The 16,843-nt window shown below is 38.2% G+C and overlaps 1 protein-coding gene across 1 annotated transcript in view; it reads right to left on the reverse strand.

The window, feature by feature from the left end:
• ANOS1 (anosmin 1) overlaps window positions 1-16,843 on the reverse strand; it is a 229,844-nt gene that overhangs the window by 14,025 nt on the left and 198,976 nt on the right. The window contains exons 10-12 of the mRNA XM_077480835.1: window positions 15,415-15,503; window positions 9,635-9,806; window positions 663-883 (exon numbers count right to left, since the gene is read on the reverse strand). Of these exons, the coding sequence (XP_077336961.1) occupies window positions 663-883; window positions 9,635-9,806; window positions 15,415-15,503 (482 nt within the window). The remainder of the gene's footprint in view (window positions 1-662; window positions 884-9,634; window positions 9,807-15,414; window positions 15,504-16,843) is intronic.

The following is a 16,843-nucleotide window of genomic DNA, read 5'->3' on the forward strand; positions in this document are numbered from 1 at the left end:
ATGCGAATTGGATGCAGAGAAATCCACATCCTATCCGCATAAGTGTAAACCCAGACTTAATGTTCAGTTATTTTTTAAAGGCTAAGTTCACTTTAAAAAAAATGAATAATAAATGTGTATTTTTTTTTCTCAGGAGCCTGCAGAGCATTACATCTGCAATCAGCAGATCGGGGTGCAATGACAGGCTCCTGCAGACACTGCCTACGGCTTTCTGCCCATACCTCTCTATAGGCTTTCTGTTTGAAGCTGTAGGAAGTATCAATTAACTACAAGAGCAATCTCCAATGCCCTTGCAGTTCATTGACCCTGCCCTGGTGGTAGTTGAGACTTGTAGTTCATTCATTCACAGATTCATATAAATGAATGATGCAGATATGTGGGTAAGGTCCTGCACAGCCATGCTGTTTTTAAACTGTGACAGTGGGTGCAGGTAGAACAACCCCCACTTGTTGTCACGGGGGGGGGGTGTTGTTTTATAGTAACATGTTACATGTTACACCCTAAATACAGGTGTAACGTGTTAATAAAGGTGAACTTAAATCATGAACAGTGCAAAATTTATAGTTAGCCATACACATGTACCTGCTAAAATATAAATTACTAAAATATATATGATAGAATAAAACTTAAAACAAGCAAAAAATAAAAGTGCTGCATCTTACCGCAGGCAATATCTGAGACTGAGAAATGATGCTGTTCGGTAAACTGTTTTGTCGGCTTTCTGTTGTGACTTCTGCCCATGTGACCTGGAATCCTGTCATAGGCTGGTGAAGATTTACTTTGGAAAGTTTCCATGAAAAATGTCCAGTAATGTTTCCCTCTTCTACATTAAATGAAGCTGACAGATTCTCAGGTTTAGCCAACACTTTTGAGACAACTTGTCCTGTAAAAAAGAAGTGTCTTTGAATTCAAGTGTTCAGCAAGACCTTTCCCTTTATATTGTCAGCACAATTATGTATCGTAACATTTAGGAAGCAAGAAAAATTATCCTGTGATTCCTGCTGTGAAATGCAAGGTCTTTGTAACAAATGTTAAAGCAGTTATATCATTAGGATGAATATGTGTTGACATCCCACTTTTAGTAATTACAATGTCATACGCAAACTGCACAATTGTTCTATTTATTTAAGGCATAAACCCTATTTCACTCGTTTTGCTATTACATTATTATTATTTTAATCATTATTATTTCTCCGTAGATTACAATACACAATATAATACCCCTAATCCAAGCTACAGGATGACTGCTACGTTAGAAAATAAAAATGAAAGCTTGGGAGCTTTTGGCAAAACCATTTTCATCAAAATCACTCTGCTCATCCTTGGTATCAAAGTCATATCAGTCACTTGCATAGCTTGGATGTGAGGGGGTCCAATGGACCTCCTCCTCTCTGAAGCTTCTCTCGGGTTAGAAAAAAGTAACACCAGCCAATATATACAGTAATCTTTAAGAGCCCACAATCCAAGGTCCCCATTCATATACTAGGGCCAATTTTGGACAGAAGCCAATTAACCTACCTGCATGTCTTTGGATGGTGGGAGGAAACCGGAGTACCCGGAGGAAACCCACGCAGGCACAGGGAGAACATGCAAACTCCAGGCAGGTAGTGTCGTGGTTGGGATTTGAACCAGCGACCCTTCTTACTGCTAGGTGAGAGTGCTAACGACTACACCACTGTGCCGCCCTAATTATGAATTCATTATTATTATGAATTATTAATTATGAATCAAACAGTAGCAGGCAGTGCCTTGGGCACATTTTGTATCACTTAAATTGGAAGCCCTCTACAACTGATACTCAGTTACTAAGTGTGTTGCCAGGGGTGTGGTTGGTGGGTTAAGAAAAGGTTTAAGTATTGCTTCATCAATCTGTCAGGCACCCAGGACCTCTGCTGATTGCTGCTGGAGCTCGTTCCAGGCTTTCTTCACTTGACCATATTCCGATGAACACAAATAATATTTACTACATTCCTGTTAGGTAATTTTGATAAGCTTTAAAACTTCTACTTTTGGGAGTTTTGATTTTATGTACTAATAAACTGCTTTGCTTTTACTGCACTAACAAACTAATTCTTCTTTTTGCAAGTTTGTATCTGCATCTGTCTCACCAATTTGGAGGACCATACGTATTGAATGTCTGCTACTAACCTCTCTTGTGCTAAACTGGCTATTCAGTGGTCATTTTTTTTTTCGTTACATAGTTAGTCAGGTTGAAAAAAGACACAAATCCATCTAGTTCAACCAAAAAAAAAATAATAATATTATACAATCCCATATACCCACAGTTGATCCAGAGGAAGGCAAAAAAAAAACCCAGCAGAGCATGATCCAATTTTGCTAAAGCAGGGGAAAAAATTCCTTCCTGATCCCCCGAGAGGCAATCGGATTTTCCTCGCATCAACTTTACCAATAGTAAATAATAGTGGTTTCAATAGTTTTTATTTCAGATTTTGAAAGAAAAAAAAGAGTGTACAAGTAACGAGTTACATTGAAAAAAGGTTCTGTATAGTTATATAGTTAATGTAACAAATATATTGTTAATGCAGAAAACAATAGTGGTCAATTTTAAAATAGGACTGTATATACACAGTTTCTCGTTAGTGGGAAATTGATGGTTCTGAGTGCTAGTAATCACTAACATCACAGAAAATGGGTGTCCAAGATACTTACTAATACATTCATTTTAAATAAACTATCATAGTTTATTTTAAACATGCTTCTACTTTTCTACTTTGCATTTTTCACTAACTAGACTTAAATCTGGCATATTTATGTTATATAGACATGCATATTTGGATAGAATTAAGAATAAATGGACCAGGCTCATTCATTTCTGTTCATTGTCTTGCCAATTTGTAAAAATTAAATGTTTTCTTTTTTTTGTAAAACGTTAAAAAAAAAAAAAAAAACAATAGCACATTAACTAGTTTCACTTATAAAATTGTATTTTGTATTCAAGGGCAGATCTGCTGACCTAGTTTGTATGCCGTCTAAATACATTCAGTATGCTAATTTGAAGAAACCATGGAGGTACTTAATAAATAATGCATATAGAGACTGCGTTTATTTCAACTATGCATGAATATATAAACATCTACAGATGAAGATTTATAGTCTACACAGAGTTTTAAACCAGGAGCAGTATAGTATAACAACATTTTATGTTTATTAGACCCTAGTATCTAATTTGGACATATGTAAATTTAGTCTACACCTGAACACATGAACTGATATTAAAGGAAATGTGCATTTTTTGGCAATTTGTACAATTTATGGATAAACACTTCAAGCACTTGTCCACCTTATCAGGACCCACCACACCAACTATGATTATATACTTTACCTCTATGTTTATGTCTTGAAATAAACAATTCCTATATATGGCCTTTTTCCAAGCACACGCTATTAATAAATAAATCCCTTAACTGCGTTACTCAGTATGCAATGTACTAAACTTTACAAAACATTAGCAGTAATCAGCATGGATTCATGAAGAATCGTTCTTGCCAAACCAGTCAATTAACCTTTTATGAGGAGCTGAGTTGCAATCTAGATAAAGGAAGGCCCATAGACGTGGTATATCTGAATTTTCGAAAAGCATTTGACACAGTTCCCCATAAACGTTTACTGTACAAAATAAGGTCCGTTGGCATGGACCATAGGGTGAGTACATGGATTGAAACTGGCTACAAGGGCAAGTTCAGAGGGTGGTGGAGAAGAATACCTGGATAGCTGCATCATCTGGACTGCCTCTCCCCTTGGCCTCAGGGCAGGACACTACTGGTCTCAGATTTCACAGGATTTCAGTACAATCCTGGATCCCATTGTCTAGCATATACTGCTGCTGGAGCACTTGTATTCAACAATCTGAGCTGGATCATATAGCTGGAGATAACCTATTGTTCATTACGTGAGTGGAATGAACATTTCTGAAGTTTTTCAGGGGAGTTCAACCTTGTGAATGTGAATTTATTTAAACTACACAAGCCCGTGTGATCCTCGAATATATATTAATTTGGGTCAAATACGTCGGGTAAGCCCGCATCGCAAATGATGGTGGGAATATCACGTGGTGTCTGCATGTTTTTCATATTCAAGGAAGGTGGAATGTGAATTTGACTACACACGTGGGATTGGATCGTTTTACACAAAGAGACTTTCTTGATCTTTTGTCTTTTTGCCTTTTGCCTTTGGACACTTGAAGATTTTCATTTTCGGTTCACATAATAGTATAATTACAGTGGTGTGAAAAAGTGTTTGCCCCCTTCCTCATTTCCTGTTCCTTTGCATGTTTGTCACACTTAAGTGTTTCGGAACATCAAACCAATTTAAACAATAGTCAAGGACAACACAAGTAAACACAAAATGCAATTTGTAAATGAAGGCGTTTATTATTAAAGGTGAAAAAAAATCCAAACCATCATGGCCCTGTGTGAAAAAGTGATTGCCCCCTAAACCTAATAACTGGTTGGGCCACCCTTAGCAGCAACAACTGCAACCAAGCGTTTGCGATAATGTGCAATGAGGCTTTTACAGCGTCCTGGAGGAATTTTGGCCCACTCATCTTTGCAGAATTGTCCTAATTCAGTTACATTAGAGGGTTTTCGAGCATGAACGGCCTTTTTAAGGTCATACCACAACATCTCAATAGGATTCAGGTCAGGACTTTGGCTAGGCCACTCCAAAGTCTTCATTTTGTTTTTCTTCTGCCATTCGGTGGTGGACTTGCTGGTGTGTTTAGGATCATTGTCCTGCTGCAGAACCCAAGTTCGTTTCAGCTTGAGTACACTAACAGATGGTCGGACATTCTCCTTTAGGATCTCTTGGTAGACAGCAGAATTCATAGTTCCTTTTATCACGGCAAGTCTTCCAGGTCCTGAAGCAGCATAACAGCCCCAGACCATCACACTACCACCACCATATTTTACTGTTGGTATAATGTTCTTTTTATGAAATGCAGTGTTCTTTCTACGCCAGATATACTTGGACACACACCTTCCAAAGAGTTCCACTTTTGTCTCATCGGTCCACAGAATGTTGTCCCAAAAGTCTTGGGGATCATCAAGATGTGTTGTGGAGAAATTGAGACGAGCTTTGATGTTCTTTTTGCTCAGCAGTGGTTTTCTCCTTGGAACTCTGCCATGCAGGCCATTTTTGCCCAGTCTTTTCCTGATGGTGGAGGCATGAACGCTGACCTTAACTGAGGCAAGTGAGGCCTGCAGTTCCTTGGACGTTGTTGTGGGGTCTTTTGTGACCTCTTGGATGAGTCGTCGCTGCGCTCTTGGGGTAATTTTGGGCGGCCGGCCACTCCTGGGAAGGTTCACCACTGTTCCATTTCTTCGCCATTTGTGGATAATGGCTCTCACTGTGGTTCGCTGGATTCCCAAAGCTTTGGAAATGGGTTTATAACCCTTTCCAGACTGATAGATCTCAATTACTTTCTTTCTCAATTGTTCCTGAATTTCTTTGGGTCTCGGCATGATGTGTAGCTTTTAAGGATCTTCTGGTGGACCTTACTGTGTCAAGCAGCTCCTATTTAAGTGATGCCTTGATTGTGAACAGGTGTGGCAATAATCAGGCCTGGGTGTGGCTATAGAAATTGAACTCAGGTGTGGACAACCACAGTTATAGTATGTTTTAACAAGGGGGGGCAATCACTTTTTCACACAGGGCCATGATGGTTTGGATTTTTTTCACCTTTAATAATAAACACCTTCATTTAAAAATTGCATTTTGTGTTTACTTGAGTTGTCCTTGACTATTGTTTAAATTGGTTTGATGTTCCGAAACACTTAAGTGTGACAAACATGCAAAGGAACAGGAAATGAGGAAGGGGGCAAACACTTTTTCACACCACTGTATATGTATGAATTGTTTCTATTTTTCACGATTTCAAATGATTGTTTTATAGTATGCTGTCCAGTTCTGGGCAGCGATTCTCAGGAAGGATGTACTGGAAATGGAGCAAGTACAAAGAAGGGCAAAAAGCTAATAAAGGGTCTGGAGGATGTTAGTTATGAGGAAAGGTTGCAAGCACTGAACTTATTCTCTCTGGAAAAGGGACTCTTGAGAGGGGATATAATTTAAATTTAAAAATACCATGCTGTTGACCCCGTAATAGGGATACAACTTTTTACTGTAAGACTGGCAAGGATGTGGAATTCCCTTCCACAGGCGGTGGTTTCAGTGGGGAGCATCAATAATTTAAAAAACTATTAGATAAGCACCTGAACGACCACAATATACAGAGATATACAATGTAATACTGACATATAATCACACACATAGGTTGGACTTGATGGATCTGTGTCTTTTTTCAACTTCACCTACTATGTAACTATGTAACTATGTATGTAACTAAGTCACCTAAGATAAACAGCAACTGTTCCAGATGTCGATTTAGGCAGCCTGAACTTTCCTATTAAAGTATCAGTTCCAAAACCAGTAGCTCTAGCACTAAATCTAAACCTAGCACTAATCCTAGGCCACAAAAGGGACAGCCTTGGACACCAAGCATTATACGGCCTGGGTATTTGTTAACCTCCAATTCCCCAAAGAGAGAGTGCAAGTACAGAGAGTCTTACAGTATATCCACATTTCTTGCCTGTAGCAGCACTTCCTCAGGAATCAAGGTGCCAGTACATGCCACCATGACAAGCTTATTATAGAGAAACTGGGGCTCACAACAGCTTTTAGATAAAAAGTCTGGTAAATTATTTGAAAGCTAAGTTATTTAGAAATGGAATGTAAGAACAGAGAAAATACAATAGACATCACAATTCATATAAATATTTGAAAAAAAAGACTGCTTTATTTCAAGAGGTTCTATGATTCCTCTTGTGTTTAACCACTTGTTGCCGTCATATGACAGCACACCCAAATGGCCACTCCTGCGCACCCGCGGGGGCACTCAGCGTGGTGATTGAATATGTGCCATGCTGCTAAGACACGGCGCAACCCAGATCTCTGTAAAGAGCCTCCTACGTGGCTCTTTAATCATGTGATTGGCTGTGTCCAATCACAGCCGGTCACATGTAACCGGCACTCCTGGCCTCACACTGACAGAGTGTGTGGCGAGGAAAGCCGATTAGCAGCATCTCCTTGGAGGGGACAGTAAGAGATGTAATCAGGGCACTAATCATCACATTACATTAGAGCACCATAAGTGGCAGCAATCAGTGCCCACCAGTGTTAGCAAGCAATGCCCACCAGTGACCACCAGTGCCAACAATCAGTGCCCATTAATAATGCCAGTCAGTGCTGACTTTCGGTGCCCATCAGTGCCGCCTATCAGTGCTGTCCATTAATGTCCATCGGTAAAGCCCATCAATGCTTATCTGTTCCACCCATCAGTGCCACCCATCAATGACCATCAGTGCCCATTATTGCCACCCATCAGTGCCCATCAGTGCCAACTATCCATGGCGCCTATCAGTACCCACTAGTGCCACCTATCAGTGCCCGCCAGTGCCACCCATCAGAGCGCCTGTCAGTGCTCATCAGTGTCACATATCAGTGCCACCTATCATTGCCTATACGTGCAGAATATTAGTGCCTCCTCATCAGTACCACCTAATTAGTGCCCATAAGTGCCACCTCATTAGTGCCCATAAGTACCAACTCATCAGTGCCCATCAGTGCAGCCTATCAGTGCCCATCAATTCTGCCTCATCAGCGCACATGAGTGAAGGAGAAAGATTACTCATTTATAAAATTTACTGAAACAAAGAAAACCTTTTTTTCTCAAACTTTTCGGTCTTTTTTTTGTAAAAAATGAAATACCCAGCATTGATTACATACCAACAAAATAAAGCTGTGTGAAGAAAATGATACAACTGCCATATGGTTACAGTGTAGCATGACCACGCAATTGTCATTCAAAGTGCAACAGCACTGAAAGCTGAAAAATGGGGGGTAAAAGTGCCCTGTAGGTAAATGGATAATTAGAATTTCTGAAATGATTTTGTGTAGCAGAGCATGTAATATCATATCATGTAACATAGCGTGTTGCGAAAGCTCTTCCAATTTTTTTTTAAAATAAGTTAACTCTTCCTGAATTAGACTGTTGACTAAGTGCAGATACTCCAACAATGAAAGCTTGTACCAATGTCTGGCAAGACTTCACAAACATTTCACTAAATTACAGTAAACTTGAATGCTAAATCTTTGTAAAAGCAACAGAGTATGAAAGACTGTTAACTGAACTTCACCTCATTCTACACAAAGAAAGCCTCTATTTGTTCTAAGTCTTTAAGTTTTAAAACATCAATTGGAAATGTTTTGCAATATAAGTAACTTGGTTGACCCAAAAAAGCTCTACCTTGAAGAGTTTACATTCCATTATGATACACGGGAATCCATTCCAAGAACATCAAAGCTACATGAGTTTATTTTGTACTACAAAAATCAACGTTGGATATGTCCAGGTGTTTTTCTTTTTTTTCATAGACACTGAAATTTAATTACTCAGACAAAAAATGTGTATGCTTTAGATATCCTCTGTTAACCTTAGCTTACATTCTCAACACCAATACTTTATATACAGTATTTATATAGAGAGTGCCAACAGAGACTGGGTCATGGGAGCCTTCACAGCTCTCGGGGGCAGTAGGAGAACTGGGAAGTTAATTATCAGTAGAATAGCAGGCAGGGGATCATGTGAATCTGGCACTTTATTATGCATAAGCAATGTATAGGTTTGCATAAAGGTGGCTACACCATGTAAAATTAAGATTTGGCCAAATTTAACAGTTTTAACCACACAATATGTCATCAGTCTTCTTGGTTTATTGATGATGTGCTCAGAAGACTGAGGACATCGTATGACAGTAAAGAGGTACTGCAGGGGGCAGTGTCAGAGTGGAGGTAAGTACTGCACATGAGTTAACAAGTTGGGAATTAAAATAGCAAAAAAAAAACCTGCTTAGAGTTCAGCTTTAATTGTTCGCTGTAGACTGCTGCCGAACATGCCATCATTTAAATTCATACTATCCAAAAAGACGTGTGTGGCAAGCTTTATACTTGTGGAGTAAAAAATAAATAATGACTTGCGAAGCACCCTATGCTATACTAATGAGATGCAAATGATTAATTGAAGAGCATAAGACTGATGCTATACAAAGCAATGACCAACCAACTGATTTCAGACTGATCAGAAAAAGATTAATTTAATTGGATTTTATTGGTTGGTGCCCTTTGCTCCTTGCTTTACTAAATGAGGGAAGAATTGATTTGTTCCAGTGTGTACTGTTTGTATTTTTATAAAAGCTTATTCCAAATGATCATTTTACCACTAGAACATGCAAAGCCAGAACTATACTAAAATAAGCATTCTAAAACACTATCAGTAGTCAAATCTGGAAGTGTCCTGAGAAAACTCAGACATGTTGCACTAAATGGGCGTCTGTGATTATTTGGATTTATGAAGTACAAGCTGAACCCTGGTTAATCACACACCTGAGATATAACATGGAGAGAGCACAAAAACAACTTTAGAACACCAATGACATACCATTGATCTAACTCCTAATTAAACATAATGACTTGTAAGCCAAAGACTGCGGCTTGCCAACACGCAGAATGTAAATTATATAAGTTGGCTTGGTCCAGAATACATGGCCAAGATCATTCTTACCTCCATTGGTTGGACAGTTTATGTGTTTGTGGTTTTTGCCTTTCAGCGCTGAACAGGGAGGAGTTGTGAAGAAAATACTTTCAGCCTTTAGATGGCCTTTAGATCTGGCTGGTTGTACTGTAACTTTGTATTTGCAGGAAAACATTAATGCTGGTAGTATTATGTGGTGGTCCTGTATAAGAAAAATTGGAAGGGATAATCAAAAAAGGTACCAGATGAAATGCTGATGGTTGTGGATGTAAATTAGCATGTTATGAACTTTAAGAAACTTGAAGAGACCTTGCCCTCAACATAAAACTACTAAAAACAGCAAAAAGTAAAGTATTTTAAATGCATAGGGCCGCCTTTTCATAAATATTGCAACTTGCAAGCACATTTGACTTTTTTATTTTTAAGAGTCAGCTGCCTAGCACAGCCCCCATCAACTCTGATGCTGTGTACACCCAATTGGACTTTCTGACAACAAAACCGTGGATTTTTGTTCGGAGGATGTTGGCTCAAACTTGTCTTGCATACACACGGTCACATAAATGTTGGCCAAAAATTCTGAACGTGAGAACGCGTAGACGTACAACACGTATGACGGGACTATAAAAAGGAAGTTCAATAGCCAATGCGGCTTCTTCTGTTTGGTTCAGAGCATGCGTGAACTTTTGTGCGATGGACTTGTGTACACACGATTAGACTTTACGGCAACAAGTTTTGCTGGTGGAAAATTTGAGAACCTGCTGTCAAAAATGTGTTGGTGGAAATTCCAACAGTAAATTTTCGATGGCATATACACACGGTCAGACTTTCCGACAACAAGCTCACATAAAACATATCCTGTCTGGAAATCCGATCGTGTGTATGCGGCATGAGAGTTTCTAATAACTGTCTTTGCTGACCATGCTCCTCCATCCCTCTCCTAAACTACCTACATAATTTTTTATGTAGCCCCTGGGGACGAGGAAAGGGGAGTACTTTAGAGTGTCACTTGGATGAAAGCTCTGAGTCTGCTGGGACTTATGGCATACATGTACATGGAAGGCAGTGTAGTAGGTAGTGTTCAGCAGAACTTATGAAGGCATCAGGGACATGCAGTCAGGGGAGGCAGAGCCTCCCCTGCCATGAAGAAAAAAAAAAGAACTTTGAGGGTTGTAGCTCAGCATGACCCCACCACTGGCAAAAACTTGGGGCTCTTATGACCTATGGTTCCAGAGATACAAGGCTCCTTGCACAGCCTGTCAGAAGCTATATACAGAGTGGCCAATTTAAATAAAAGCTGTCACACTCTGTTTGTAGCAGACTGACAGGATGAGCTTACAGTGCCTCTCCTCACTTCTTGTCAGAGGCACTGAGCTCAATGGACACCTTGGAGTCTTGGACCAATGTTAAAGTACCATTAGCCCCAGCTGTCCAATAAAAAATGCATGTCATAGAAGGGGCATGTGTCTAAAAGACACATGCCTCCTTCCAGCCCAGCCCTCTTAACTACAAGGAAAAAACATGGGTTTATGGGTTTACGATTTACCCATAATCCCATGCTTTTCTCACACAGTTAAGAGGAAGAATGATAAGCTGTTCCTGTTGAAAAGCTACTGTTATAACCAAGCAAAATCATATATTATTATGCTATATGTTATAATATAATAATTTATTATTTATCTATTTACTGTGAGATTACTGGTTTGAAGTTATAACTTTAAACTTCAGTAATTTGTCCATTAAGCCACCTGCTTGAGTACAGTTAAAAATATAGTGAATTTTCTTAAAAACAATATATAATAATTATTTGCCCAGTTGGCAACTGGTTAATATATAAGATGACTAACTCAAGCCTCTTGAATCAAGATTTGATCTGGATAAGGCTTAACTGTGAAGTGCCATTTGGTCTGCTGTTTTTTTATTTTGTTTTCATAAAGTATGCCCTTGAACCAGTACAATCCCAGCTGGGCACAAAAGATGCAAATAGTGACAGGTACACCATCTGCCTGTTCTCCCTTATATCGTCTGCTGTAAATGCTGGGACCTGGCAAGGTCTTTCCTCCAACTTTGGAATGAACAGAACAAGCATGCATACTGTGAAAGTCTTGCTTTATTTTCAAACAAAAAAGAAGGCCTAATGTCACATGTTACAATGCTTCTGGGTATCAGAAGCGTTTCTTGGTTTGCTAATGTTAACCTCTAAATAGCTTTTGATTGATTGTTACAAGCTGTGCTGAAAACAGACGTGTTTTTGGACTCCTAGCTAGAAGCTAGATAGCTTTCTTTTAAATCCATTGTCTGTGCTCTTGCTAAATGCTTTTGTCCTACAAGTGTTCTCTGTTCTCATCAACTATATGGCTGTAACAGACTATGATTTACTAAAAGAGAGAAGAATGTTTGTAAAATGAGCTTGTAAACCCAAACACCAAACTCCTATCTAAGCTTTAACTTTTAATTTTCTTTCAAAAGTAATTTTCAGCTGTTTATATCTGCAGATAACACCTTGTGATCTTTCATGAAGGTCCCTGTTCAGGCACTTCCTGCCATAGCATGACAAAGCTTAGTCCCTGTTTCCCAATTGTGCTATAGCATTGTCACCCTTCCACACAGGCTTCCGATGGAGACTAAAAGTTGCCATTTCAACACACCTTACCCAGGCAATATTTTATCCAAAAACAAACAGTTGTTTGTAACACATGATGCTTTGTTGTTCAGTTATGGTTTATAAATTTTTTCCCCAGCATAGCAACTCCAGCAACAGCAACCTTTCAGCTAGATTAATCATGTTTAACCAATTCAATTTATTCCAACATTTATTTCAACATTTGTTTCAGTTTGTACACTGCCTGTTATATCTTTGTTATATGATTAAAAACCTGCTATAAAGTAATTTCAGTATACAGTGTATAACACAATTCCAGCACATTGACTGAGCTCGTATTGTTTGTGCAGTCTAAGTATTTACTTTGTATCAATATATCATACTATGTGACTGTTTACACTGTGGGTGGCTACTAAAATGATCTCCAAAAGCTGGCAGCTATAGCTATGTGTTGTGAATCACCTGGACTGCACTGCATCAAAGTAACCTGTAACAGCGAGCATAATTCCCATGACGTGAAGAGAGATGGTCTATAGCACATTGTGAATGTAAATGTTCATCCAAGCAAAACAACTGGGGTATTAGAACCAGCATAAGAGGCCAGCTTAGGATACACTAGCAATGCCTTTACAATGCTATGTAAATAAGGGAGTGTTCTTTATCACCAGTTTCATATTCTGTAAATTGTAATACAACGTTTCTGGATAATCAAACTTTCATAAACACCATTTATAACCTTAAAACTAAATAATATATATTATAACTTTTTCTGCCCATTGTGTGATAACAATTTTGAAACCCGCATTAAAATACTGCCTAAATACAATCTCTGGAAATTGGAACTTTCCTCCTATGAAGGACCTATGACACCTTTATTTGGCAACCCTTTTTTTCCACCGGCATTAAATAGGACAAGTTTTCTTATATGGAATAGGGAATCCCATTATAGATTGAGCAATATTCTAAGCCAGGGGACAATTCCGTCTTTATTAAATCTATTCTCTACACAGCGACCATCACCTATGCAAATGTTGGAGTTTTGGCAGTTGCGATCATTTTGGTGTACAATTCATTCAAATAAGTCTCTGGGTAGAGATCTAACAGAACTTGAAACTCTTCTGACACAAGATCAGAAACCAAAGCATGTTATATCAATACTGTATAAGATGTTTATTATTAAAAATCACCCGGAGCCCCCAGAATATATAAATAAATGGGTTAATGAGATCAACGCTCAGATTGCGGTTGGGGAATGGGAGAAGGCATTTAGTTTCACTCACTGTTTATCACCGTCGATTAAAGCACAAGAGACTAATTATAAATTGCTCTCAAGATGGTATTGGAGCCCAGTGACACTCCATCGTATATACCCAGAAAAATCAGATATATGTTGGCGGTGCCATAGAGACAAGGGTACATTGCTCCACATCTGGTGGGAATGCCCCCTAATTTTCAGATTTTGGGAAAAGCTTATGCAATTATATACAACAATCACTGGGGAGGTAATTCCAAATACACCACAAGTCACCCTTCTTTCTATGTTACCAAGAACATATAAAAACGTTAAAAAGAATCTTCTGGGATACTGGTTGACTGCGGCAAGAACTGTGATACCGCGGCATTGGCGATCATCCCAATCCCCTACGATAAACGAATGGGCTTTAGAAATGGATAACATAGAGAGAATGGAGATACTCTTAGCTCAAGAATTAGATACATATGAAAGGTGTCTCTTGGTCTGGACTCCCTGGAGTCAGCATAGGAAATTGGTAAAGGACTGAGGAATTAGGAGGGAAGAGGGGGGAGGGAGGGACTTGCAGAGGAGAGAGGAGTGAGAAGTGGAGGAGGGGGAGAAATCAGATATATATTCTTCCCCTTTTCCTCTCTTTTTTTTTTTTTTTTTTCTTTTTCTTTGGAGGGAGGGAGGGAGGGAGGGAAGAGGAAATAAAATAATAAATGTGATTATTATATATGTAAGTAATATATATTCATATGTATGAGATTGTTTAACTATGTGTAATGCTTTATAATAATTGAAAATAAAAACAGAATTGAAAAAAAATAAAAAAAATAAATACAATCTCTGTACATAGATGTATAGATAGATGGATTGATGGATGGATGGATAGATGGATAGATAGATAGATAGATAGATAGATAGATAGATAGATAGATAGATAGATAGATAGATAGATAGATAGAGTAACCATGAAGTTCATGGTGAGAAGGGGTTAAATTTAACAAAAAGTCATCATACTGAACTAAACGGTAGCACAGCAAAGCCTTCTTAAAACCGTTCCATCGCATATCCAAAATATAAGAGGATTATTTCTCATTTCAGAACAATGGGAAAGCCATGAAAATTACTCATTTTTGATCCAATGACCAAATTAACTTGGTGTATAGTACAGATATAACCTAATCGTTTAAAGCCACTTTTTCTAAACTGCATACAGCTGCTTTAGTCTTGCTGGTTATCATCAGAGCATTGTGTGGAAACAATTGCTCAATGAAGTAGGGCTTGGGGACCCACCAGAAAGAATAATTGTAAGGTTATGGTAAGAGGTGTTCAAGAAATCAAAAAGCCCTCCAAACAAACCAGTGGGCATCTATCTATGATAGATAGATAGATAGATAGATAGATAGATAGATAGATAGATAGATAGATAGATAGATAGATAGATAGATAGATAGATAGATTATGTATGTCTCAGTGCTGGCCAGGCAGAAAATTAGAGAGATGTGCTAGCTGCACAACACCACTTAGAGATTACGAACCAGGGCACAGTTATGGTTTGATGCAGAATGCTTCAAGCTTTCAACCTGTTTAGAAGTGAGCAGTGTTTAGACCTACATGCATTTTCAGACATTGCAAAATAGTATGTGTAATTTATATGAGGCCTGGTTGGTCCTACCCCCCACTCTCTGCTCACAGGTTTTGAAGGAACCATTGGCTCCCGCTGTTTTCAAACAAGCCTCTGAGACAGGGGAGCTCCTGCAGATGTGCACAGTGCTGGATCAAGATCGGGCTCAGGTGAGTATTTAAGGGGCGGACAGGAAGCTACTATTAAAATGATTTTTACCTTAATGCAGAGAATGCATTAAGGTAAACAAAAAAACCTTTATCCTTTAAAAATGCATGATATGTTTGTTATAACTATATCTCCCTTCTTTGTTATCTACTGTATACCAAACACTATCTATTACTTACTTGAGTTATTGCTTTCTCTGGTCCTTTGGTTTCATTATGTGTACATGATTCAGGATGCCATTGTATATGGTAAAGCCCCATAAGAGGATCTAAAAAATAGAAAAAAAGAACAGAAAACATAAAGAGGTTTAATTTTATGCTTATTATGGAGTTGGACATATCATGATGGACTACAAAATGTACATTAGATCCAGCCAAACCAACATAAAATCTCAAATCCACCTAAATCATTTTATTTCAGTAGGGAGAATGGAAGGGTGAGAAACTCTTTCACGTTTGTGTTATGCCCCACTAGCAGAGTGTTACAACAACAGGGAGTCTTATGAAAGCAGATGTATTTAATTGAGTAAGGAGGGGTTAGAATAAATGTTTTTATTGTTCTGTGTCTTCCTGTCCTGGTGACAACATTTGATAAAAGTTCTGACCTTAGTCTACTCCTTTTAAAACTAAAGTTTTGAATGAAGAGGAATTAAAAACATTACTTGCAACTGAGTGTGCGAAAATACTAGCTTCTTTTCCCTAATGTAAAACTAACTATTTTAGTAAATCACACCCTGTGCATTTGTCACCATAAGTGGAATGTGGAAAAAAACTAAGTTGAACAATCATGCACTACAAACTTCTAATTATGCAGAATTATGCTTATTTTCCAAACACAATTACCAATGAAACACTACTGATGAGAACAAGGCAAATAGATTCCATAGTAGAAATGGGATTGATGTGGATATACACTATTTATTTTTGAATTAAACATTTAAGGTAGTTGGAGAAAATTGGAAATATAAGCCCAACCTTACAATGAAGGGGGCAGTGTTGGAGTAAGCAGAAAATCCTAGAGAGAGATAAACCTGCTGGAAAGATATTGGAGCAGATGGCAGCAATTTGTAGATCCACCATATTCCTTGAAAGAAAGTGTGTGTGTGTTTAAAATCACAAGTAAGCATACACCATACATAATATATCCCATCAGTCACATTTCATAGTAAAAGGAGCCTTCATGTAGTATAATCAGAACCAGACCAGACATATACAGCTAATTAAAGAAACATTTTAGAAATCCATTAATCTGAGGCTACACTGAACATCTATATATTATCTAGGTCAAATCTAATGTACTCATCATACATATTATTAGTTGAAAAGAATTGTACAAAGGCAGGCAATTTACTGCTGAGCTATATATTTTAAGTCAGCTTAAAATAAAATATTCAACAACTTTGTACTTTGATTTAAATTAATCCTGCAGTGTATAAATCTATCATAGATATAACAGTATGACAATTGTTAGTAATGCAATACAGCTTTGAAGTGTTCACAGGTTTGGTCCATATGTGAATGTACTAAAGGTCTTATGACTTGACTGTCTTGTCTGCTAAGGAACGCTTTACAATGTACATATTCAGATGGCAGAAGTCTATGTTTTCCT

This window comes from Lithobates pipiens, unplaced genomic scaffold (assembly GCF_037356315.1).
Source record: "Lithobates pipiens isolate NorthernLeopardFrog02 unplaced genomic scaffold, aLitPip1_a1.2 Scaffold_16, whole genome shotgun sequence".
Lineage (NCBI taxonomy): Eukaryota > Metazoa > Chordata > Amphibia > Anura > Ranidae > Lithobates > Lithobates pipiens.